The 9,917-nt window shown below is 47.3% G+C and overlaps 1 protein-coding gene across 1 annotated transcript; it reads right to left on the bottom strand.

Annotated features, from left to right (window-relative positions):
- Positions 1–847: 847 nt before the first annotated feature.
- On the bottom strand, positions 848–1,804 carry LOC310640301 (olfactory receptor 52K1-like; the record flags this gene model as incomplete). The annotated part of the gene is made up of 1 exon (XM_083362516.1): positions 848–1,804. One exon carries the CDS (start codon positions 1,802–1,804, stop codon positions 848–850), a length of 957 nt encoding a protein of 318 aa, XP_083218642.1.
- Positions 1,805–9,917: the final 8,113 nt, after the last annotated feature.

The raw sequence follows: 9,917 nt of genomic DNA, 5'->3' as shown, positions 1-9,917 counted from the left end.
CAAACTGAAAGATGGAGGAGGGAGACTTATCGGGCAAGGATTAACAATAAAGGATGTTAGAAACGTGATTAAAACACCAACAAAATTGGATTGGCAAGAAAAGAGTTTATTCTGCAGAAAATAGAAAAAGCAGTTTGCAAAGTGCGGTGGATCTCTGAGAGAAACTTCAACAGGAAGAGTTCTAAATCACATTCAAATTCATAGCATTATATACACTTCTATCGCGATGCCCCCCCCTCCCCTCCCCTTCGGTCCCGTTTGAAAGGACTTCAGAGGGCACAATCTTGTCCAAGAAGCCTAACCAGAATACATCACCCCCTCCCCCTGGTTACATTTGTTTTAAAACTTCCCCTGGCTACCCTTTTGCCTTGTTAAGTCCATAAGAGCAGCCCGTCTCTAGCTCACATTGTAGCGGGCAGCGGACACAGAGGCAATCAACAAAGCAAAAGGTTATATGGGGCAAAAAACAAAGCAAATTGAGGAAGCAATTACCCCAAAGGCACAGCCCCTCCCTCGGGAGAGATAGAATAGGAATGGGTTCTGACAACCGTTTTATTTTTAAACTTCTGTGTTGCTCACAAGGAGGATCTGGCTTAAGAATCTGATGCTCCTTGTACTACTTGGAGGACCTGAAGAGTTGAGAGTTGGAGTGGCTACTATAAAACCAATATGCTCAAGTGGAGGCCTCTAGCAGATAATAACAAGCTGCGTGAATGTGGAGAAACACAGAGTCTGGCCCATCTGCTGATGTGTTGGCCACTAGCAGAAACGTGTATCAATAAGGACTTATTTTTGGCCAACGATAAAGCCAAGAAGGTGGCTTCTAGACCCAGAAGAAGAAGGAAGATCAGAAAGTCTTTTTTTCTGGAAAGAGTTTCAGAAGGCTTCTTCTGATCTCTTTGGTTCTCACGCCGTAGATCAAAGGGTGGACAGTACAGGGGAAGAGCAAGTAGGTTGCGCTGATGAGGTTGTGGATGTCTTGGGAGGACGATTTGACGAGTCGGAAGACGACAGACGAAGAAAGGCGAGAGGAGTAGCTGATGGCAATCACAATCCAGTGGGTGCCACAAGTGTGGAAGACTTTCTGACGGACGTTGCCAGAGCGGACCTTCAGAGCAGTGTGGACAATCTGGCTGTAGGAAGCCAGGAGGAGGCTGAGGTCAAGGATGAATTCAAAGGACCTCAAGGCCATTCCTACCCTCTTGTTCACGGAGATATCACTGCAGGACAACCTCATGAGGGCCATGTGTTCACAGGCAAAATGGCTGATTACGTTTGAACGGCAGAACCGCACCCGGGAGGCCAAGGCCACCACCGGTCCAACCATGCAAAGACCTCTCAGCAAGGAGAGGAGCATCAGGAAGGCCAGCAGCTTGGTGGTCATGACAGCTGCATAGCGCAGTGGGTGGCAAATGGCCAGGAAGCGGTCTAGAGCCATCATCAGCAGAACGTTGCAGTCTAAGAGTGTCGTGAAGTAAAGGAAGAACATTTGCACCAGACATTCGGTCAGGGAGATGTGGCTGGCAGGGAGCAGCAGGCTGAGGAGCATTCTGGGAAGGATGACAAAGGTCCCAAAGAGGTTGACCGTCAAGAGCAGGGCGATGAGCAGGCACATGGGGGAATGGAGGCTATCCTCTGTCTTCACTGTGTAGATCAGGACGGAGTTGGTGGTCACAATGAGGAGAAACAGGCAGAAGAAAGGTACGGCGAGGAAGGACCTGAACTGCTGGAGACCCGGGAATGGAACGAGGGCAAATTCCATGTAGGACACATTGGCCGTGATGTTCTGGATCTCTGCTCTCATAGCTGGCAGGTGGAAGGACTTCAGACTGCTGATGTGTCTTGACTCTGAAAAGAACAGTTGCCTTTTGGTCAATCCCAAGTTGGGTGAAGCCTTGCAGAAGAAGTTGAGGTGATCCAAAATTCCTTCTCCTCCTCTCAATATTTTTTCCTCCTCCTCCTCCTCCTCCTCATCCCCACAAACCTAACTTTCTTCTACCACTGATGATGTTTCCTAGTTGGGTCTTGACCAAAGACCCTAATAAGGATTTGATTAGTATTCCAAGATTGAATATATTTTGGAAAATATCTCCTGATTGTGAGGCTGAGTACCACTTTTCTTAAAGTTTCTATATGGGTTCGTGCTCTGAGCAGAAATTTGGACTTGGCCTGAATGACCTCATCAAACAGTTTAATATCTGGATTGGTAAGTGAGGAAGACTCCAGTAGTATGTGGATCGAGAACTACCAGAAGTACAGGCAGGATTTCGAAGAGGCAGAGGAACTAGAGATCAAATTGCCAACATACGCTGAATCATGGAGAAAGCTAGGGAGTTCCAGAAAAACATCTACTTCTGCTTCATTGACTATGCTAAAGCCTTTGATTGTCTGGATCACAACAAACTGTAGCAAGTCCTTAAAGAGATGGGCGTACCGGACCATCTTATTTGTCTCTTGAGAAACCTGTGAGAACTGGACACAGAACCACTGATTGGTTCAAAATTGGGAAAGGAGTCCAGCAGGGCTGTATACTGTCACCCTGCCTATTTAACTTATATGCAGAGCACATCATGAGAAAGGCAGGGCTAGATGAATCAAAAGTTGGAATTAAGATTGCCGGGAGAAATATCAACAACCTAAGATATGCAGATGATACCACTCTAATGGCAGAAAGTGAAGAGGAACTAAAGAGCCTCTTGTTGCGGGTGAAGAAGGAGAGTGCAAAACTTGGGTTGAAACTAAACATTAAGAAAACCAAGATCATGGCATCTGGCCCTCTCAATTCCTGGCAAAGAGATGGGGAAGAAATGGAGGTAGTGACAGATTTTATTTTCCTGGGCTCCAAGATCACCGCAGGCAGGGACTGTAGCCAAGAAATTAAAAGACGCTTGCTCCTGGGGAGGAAAGCCATGGCAAATCTAGACAGCACACTAAAAAGCAGAGACATCACCCTGTCAACAAAAGTGCGTATAGTCAAGGCTATGGTCTTCCCAGTTGCAATGTATGGCAGTGAAAGTTGGACCATAAGAAAGGCTGAGCACCAAAGAATTGAGGCCTTTCAACTCTGGTGCTGGAGAAGACTCCTGCGAGTCCCTTGGACTGCAAGGCGATCAAACCGGTCGGTCCTAGAGGAGATCAATCCTGACTGCCCTTTAGAAGGCCAGATCCTGAAGCTGAAACTCAAATACTTTGGCCACCTAATAAGAAGGAAGGACTCACTGGAGAAGAGCCTAATGCTGGGAAAGGTGGAGGGCAAGAGAAGAAGGGGACGACAGAGAAGGAGGTGGCTGGATGGAGTCACTGAAGCAGGAGGCGTGAGCTTAAATGGACTCCAGAAGATGGTAGAGACAGGAAGGCCTGGAGGAACGTTGTCCATGGGGTCGCAAGGGGTCGGACACGACTTCACAGCTAACAACTACAAAAACAACAAAGTGAGGAAGTCCATGATCTGTTAAGAAAAAAAAGGATAGCTGCGAAAGTATAATGGGGAAATGGAAGCAGATGAATATATGAATGAATGTGTCAGGGAAAATAAATTAATACTTCCCTATCAGAGGGCGATGAACCGTGGTTCATTCGACGCATGGTAAACATCAGGTAAAAATAAACAAAACCGAGGCATATTCTACTGTATATAAAACTTTAATTGGAAAGCAGAAGAAAACTCCTAACTTACTACATCCTCTCATCGGACAGAATACAAAGAGAAGAAAAAAAGTAAAGTGAGAAAACTTTTATAGATATGCGCACTTAACAGCAGTGCTAGGCATGAAACCATAACATGGCTGGACATGTGACAATCACCTTGGTTAGATTGATAAGATTACTATGCAGCTGGCAGAGAAACAAAGTGAGACGTGCGGAGCTGACAAACACCTAAAAAAAACCTGGCAGTGACAGAATGCAGGATGGAAACTGCATTGAGTCAAACTCGGTTGGGACTTCAGATGGAGAGAGAGAAACGTTGCTGAGATCCCAGAAGGCGTGCAGAGACGAGCCACAGAGATGATCAGGGATCTGGAGACTAAACTGTACAATAAACCATTGAGCAAACGGGGAATGTCTGTCCTAATGAAGAGAAAGACGTGACAGCTGTCTTTCAGTACTTGAGGGGCGGTCGCAGAGAAGAGGGGGGCAGCCTGTCCTCCAAAGCACCTGAAGGCAGGACAAAAAGCAACGGGTGGAAGCTTGTCAAGGAGAGATCCAGCCTGGAGCTAAGGAGAAACTTCCTGACATTGATAAAAATTAACCAGTGGAACAACCTGCCTCCAGAAGCTGTGAATGCTCCAACACTGGAAGTTTTTAAGAAGAGACGGGGCAGCCATTCGTCCGCAGTGGTCTAGGGTCTCCTGCTTAAACAGGGGGGGGGGGCTGGACTAGGAAACTTCAAAGGTCCCTTCCAACTCTGCTATTCTGTTACCTCTTTAGTCGCTTCATCCCAGGTTTCTTAAAAATAAAAGGCTTGGTCTGTGTGGGGAGAGGTTCATTTTAGTCTCCTGGAATTGCAGATATTCAGCATTTGCTCAGGTAACCCTGGGTCAGTTCTGGCTCAAGAAATGGACACAGGGAACACAGCTAGATAGAGAGGAACTGCTCCTCAAAGAATAAGTCTTAGAGAACCGGAGGCCTGCCAGAATGCCAGTTCAGGATTCTGGCTACGTGGCTGTCCAGTCCCTTCCTGACAGCCTCCAGGGATGGAGCACCCACAACGTCTGGAGGGGAGCCGTTCCACTGGTTAACGGTTCCCACTGTCGGGATCTGGATCCAGGGAAGGGAGCTAGATAGAGAGGATCTGCTCCTCAAAGAATGGGTCTTAGAGAACCGGAGGCCTGCCAGAATGCCAGTTCAGGATTCTGGCTACGTGGCTGTCCAGCCCCTTCCTGACAGCCTCCAGGGATGGAGCACCCACAACGTCTGGAGGGGGAGCCGTTCCACTGGTTAACGGTTCCCACTGTCGGGATCTGGATCCAGGGAAGGCAGCTAGATAGAGAGGATCTGCTCCTCAAAGAATGGGTCTTAGAGAACCGGATGCCTGCCAGAATGATCCTTCAGCAGCCAGCCTCCCCCCCTTCCCAGTTTCCCCCATTAAAAGTCCTGGAATCTCCCAGCGAACACTCAGCATCTACTCACCGAGCTCCGAGGAAGGGCGGCCGTGTCAGCTGCCCACCTTCTGCCTGAGCCCCAATGGCTGAAATCTTCTCTAAGCGATCCTTTTGGAGGACCAGCCCAAAGGCAGCTCAGACCTCTTCCTCCCCCCCAGGATCAAGGCAGCCCTGGGAGGGGCTCTTCCTCCAGCAGAGGGTGGCTGGGCAGAAGCCAAGATGGCCCCAGGGGGCGGATCTGGCTCAGCATGTGCAGGATGTGCAGCGTGCAACAGGGAGTTGCCCCCCAGGCCTGGGGGGTGCTGGGCCTGGGGAGGCCACCCTCCCAGCCCACCCGTTGCTCCTAGCACAGGTTCATGAACTAAGGAGGAATTGCCTGAGAGCGTGAAGCACTGGTCAGTGGAACAACTTGCTTCCAGAAGTTGTGGGTGCTCCATCACTGGCGCCTTTCAAAAATGGAGTGAACATCCATTTTACTGGGATTATATAGAGACTTCTGCCTTGAGCAGAGGGTTGGACTAGAAGACCTCCAAGGTCCCTTCCAGTCTTAGGGTTCTATGAAATAGACAAAAGATGCATATGATAGAGAGATAAGATAGATGATAGATAATATAGGTATGGTAGATAGATAAGGTAGAGATAGATAAATGATTGAGATAGAGAGAAATGATAGATAAGAGAGAGATGATTGATAAAGATGGTAGACAGATAGCTAGATAGCTAGACAGATAGATGGAATAGCTTGCCTCAAGAAATTATGGGTGCTCCATTATTGGAGGTCCAGAATTGTATAAGGACTCCTGCTTTGAGTAGCGGGTTGGTCTCCAGCAATGATCTTCTCAATGTTTCCAAAGGTATGAAAGCCAGACCAGGTACTTTCAACATATCCTCATTTTTGTAAGCAAATGTATAAGTTATATCAAAAGTTAGGTCACAGCATGTTTTATTAATATTAATAAATTATATTATATAATTATATAATATATTTATTATATAATTATATGAAAATTAATATTTTTTCAGAGAAAACGTGACTGGATTGAGGAGTATTCAAAGCACCCACAACTCCGGGAGAGGCAAGTTGTACTGTCTGTCTGTCTGTCTGTATACCTACCTACCTACCTACCTATCTATGTATGGGAAGATGGGCAGCCAATAAATTGGATAGATAGATAGATAGATAGATAGATAGATAGATAGATAGATAGATAGATGAGATAGATTAATGATAGATGATAGATAGATAGATAATCTATCTATCTATCTATCATTAATCTATCTCATCTATCTATCTATCTATCTATCTATCTATCATTCATCTATCTATCTATCTATCTATCTATCTATCTATCTATCTATCTATCTATCTATCTATCCAATTTATTGGCTGCCCATCTTCCCATACAGTAACTCAGGGTGGCTTACAATATTAAAATAATAAAACTATATAAATAAAATACTACAAAAGTATAAAAATACTTTTTTTATAATACTAGAAGGATTTCTACAAAAAATACTTGTAGAAATCCTTCTTACATGGTGGGATTCCAATTCCCGGAAGCTTTCCACTCCTGCCCTTGTGTCATATAGTCAAGGCATCCACACAAACGTTGCTAGGTCCACTCCTGGGGCTGGTCCAAAATGTCCTCTAGCCAGACAATTCCCCACAGTAGGGCGACCTTGATTCTTAGTGGGCTTCCAGGCTCTCTTTTAAGGGCTGGTATTATCACCTAGAAAGCCCAAAGCGGCCCCAGGATAGATCAGGAGCGGCCTTGTCAAGCGTGAGGGCCTGTCCAGTCTGAACTTCCAGACCTTTGGAGGCTTCCCCCTGGATGAGAGGTCCATGGGATGGGATGGCCAGGAGGAAGATGGTAGTCCCCATGATTCAGAGCACCCTTCCCCTAAATCAGGGGTAGGTCACCTTGGCTCTTTTATGACTCATGGACTTCAACTCCCAGAATTCCTGAGCCAGCATGGGGGAATTATGGCCCCCTTTATGACTCATGGACTTCAACTCCCAGAATTCCTGAGCCAGCATGGGGGAAACTTTGGCCCTGTCAGGACCCACCTCAATCCACATCTTAGGAAATAAGAACTCTTGGATGCAAGTTTAGTCCAAAAGGAAAATGTTTACTAGGATGGAATCGATTGTGGCAATACAAGATGGAATCTAACAAAGTTACATTTCAATCCTACATAAAGCATTCCCATTTCAGCCCCTCCCCTCATCCATTTGGTCAGGCTCTCATCATTTGCTTAGGTGTCAGGCCCTTCTGTGGGAAAGGGAACTCTCCTTGTTTTTATTGTTATTGCTTCTTCCTTTTTCAGTTGTAAATGAAGATGCGATCCAGATCTGTGTCTCCCCCTCCCTCCCCCAGTTCAACCATTTCCCTGTTGTTTGAAGATCGCCTTAAGTAACTATCCTCTCCCCCCCCCTCGGAGAGATGGCAGAACCCCCAGAATAAGCACATTGTTCTACCTATACATTTATGAAATGTGATATAAATGGATTCTGACAGGCCCCTTCATGACTGGTGGACTTCAACTCCCAGAATTCCTCAGCCGGCATGGCTCAGCTTGGAAACCTCTCCCTTTCCCCTCAGCATGGCTGGCTCAGGAATGCTGGGAGTTGAAGTCCACGAGTCATCAAAGAGCCAAGGTTGCCTACCCCTGCCCTAAATGTACATGTGGATCTGACCCCTCTTTGCCTCTTACAACCGTCAAAGAGGCCTTCCATCTGAGGTAACTGTGTGTGAATAACATGAGTTGCACGTAGAGCCATTCAAAGGAAGTGTCGCCCCGTGGGTTTCCGTCTTGCTGTGGACGTGATTTCCTGGCTGCCAAGAGCAGCTCTGGTCCAAGGAGAGTTTCCTTAAGGGTCAAAGGACGCCCTCCCTGCCTGGTCAGCCCCGGCACGCAGGATCTGGAGCGCTCTCCCTCCCGCAGGCAAAGTTTCTGAGCAGGCAACTAACTTTGTTTCCCCCCGTGGCTCTCCTCCTTTAAACTCCGATCAGTGGACAAAGCAAACAGTCTTCCTCCTCCCGGGCTGCCTTCCCAGGAGAGCCGCGCTGAGCCCAGAGGCCAATTAGCTGTAACGAGCTGGACAATCCCGCAGAGTCGCCCAGGACTGGCTGGCACCAGGATACCTGGGCTGGTGCAACAGTTGCCACCATCCCCCCTGCGGCCGGCGGGTCCAGCCTCTCCGTTGGGCCCTAATTTGGTGGAGAAAACTTTTCTGGATGTTTTTCAGGCAACGCGACTGTCTCCCTGGTGCCGGCCCTGCCAGCCTCCCGGAGGTGGCCGTTGCCCCCTCGGACTTTTGCCCGGAGTCTGCGGTAATGAGGGCTCCCTTGGCAGGACCGGTGTGGAAAGCAGGCCTTTGGAGCAGGGAGGCCTATCCTTTCTGTGTGGGTGTGGGCATGTGTGGAAAACAGAGTAGCCGAGAGTTGGCAGGGACCTTGGAGGTCTTCTAGTCTGACCCCCTGCTCAAGCAGGAGTCCCTACACCATTTCTGACAGATGGCACTCCAGTCTCTTCTTGAAAGCCTCCAGTGATGGAGCAGCCACAGCTTCTGAAGGAAACTTCTGTTCCACTGGTTTAATTGTTCTCCCTGTCAGGAAATTTTTCCTTAATTCCAGGTTGCTTCTCTCCTTGATCGGTTTCCAACCGTTGTTTTTCCTGCCTTCTTCAGGTGCTTTGGAGAATAGGTTGACACTACCCCCCCACCACTCTTCTTTGGGGCGTCCCCTTAAAAAAGCAAAGACAAAAGCAAAGACAACCTAGAATTAAGCAGAAATTTCCTGACCGTGAGAAGAACAAAAGCTGCCTTCAGATGTTGTGGGTGCTCCATCGCTGGAGGTTAACAACTGCCGGAAAAATATGTTGTAAGGTCGGGTTTGGTCCTGCTTAATGACCACAACGGCTTAGAACTGAAATTCTGGGCTCAGTCAGGTCATAGGATCCTTGGCAAATCTTGTCTGCTAACAACCCCTGATGTGGTCGGCTTTCTTGCACTTAATCCAGTCATTCATTTTCTGGGCTGTTGTTCCACATAAAATTAATCTAGGTTAAGAGTAAGACCACACATTGTGTTGGAGGAACATAGCTAATACATCTGTTTGAAAATGCTCATGTAAATATTCTACAGGTAGTCCTCGACGTACGACCACAATTGAGTCCAAAATTTTTGTTGTTAAGTGAAACATTTGTTAAGTGAGTTTTGCCCTGTTTAACGACCTTTCTTGCTGCAGTTGTTAAGTGAATCACTGCAGTTGTTAAGTTAGTTACACAATTGTTAAGTGAATCTGGCTTCCCCCATTGACGTTGCTTGCCGGAAGGTCGTAAAAGGGGACCACGTGAGCCCGGGGGATGCTGCGACCGTCATAAAAGTGAACCAAGTTGCCAAGCGTCTGAATGTAAATCAGGTGACCGTGGGGTTGCTGCAACAGTTGTGTGAAAAATGGTCACAAGTCCCTTTTTTCAGCGCCGTTGTAACTTTGAATGGTCACTAAGCGAACTGTTGTAAGTCGAGGACTACCTGTACAGGCAGGTAAATCACACAGGTATAAAATGAGAATCTCATCTGGCAAGATTTTATCCGTGGTTAAGAAACGATTTAAACAAAATCCACTAGGGGGCAGCGTGGCTTCATTTATTGAGCTTCCAGAGCAAAAGCTTTTTCCGACTTTAAACAATTGCAGGTTGGGCGCTTAATGCGCGCGGCTTTAATGCCGCCGTTGCCCACCAGATATTGACTCCCTCCCGCATTTTTTCATGACGGCTCGCAAGTCTTCATAATACATCTTAGGGATACTG

This window comes from Vipera ursinii (assembly GCF_947247035.1).
Source record: "Vipera ursinii genome assembly, chromosome: 4".
Taxonomy (NCBI): Eukaryota; Metazoa; Chordata; class Lepidosauria; order Squamata; family Viperidae; genus Vipera; species Vipera ursinii.
The sequence above is the reverse complement of the archived record's forward strand: the minus strand, read 5'-3'. Positions and strand labels throughout refer to the sequence as shown.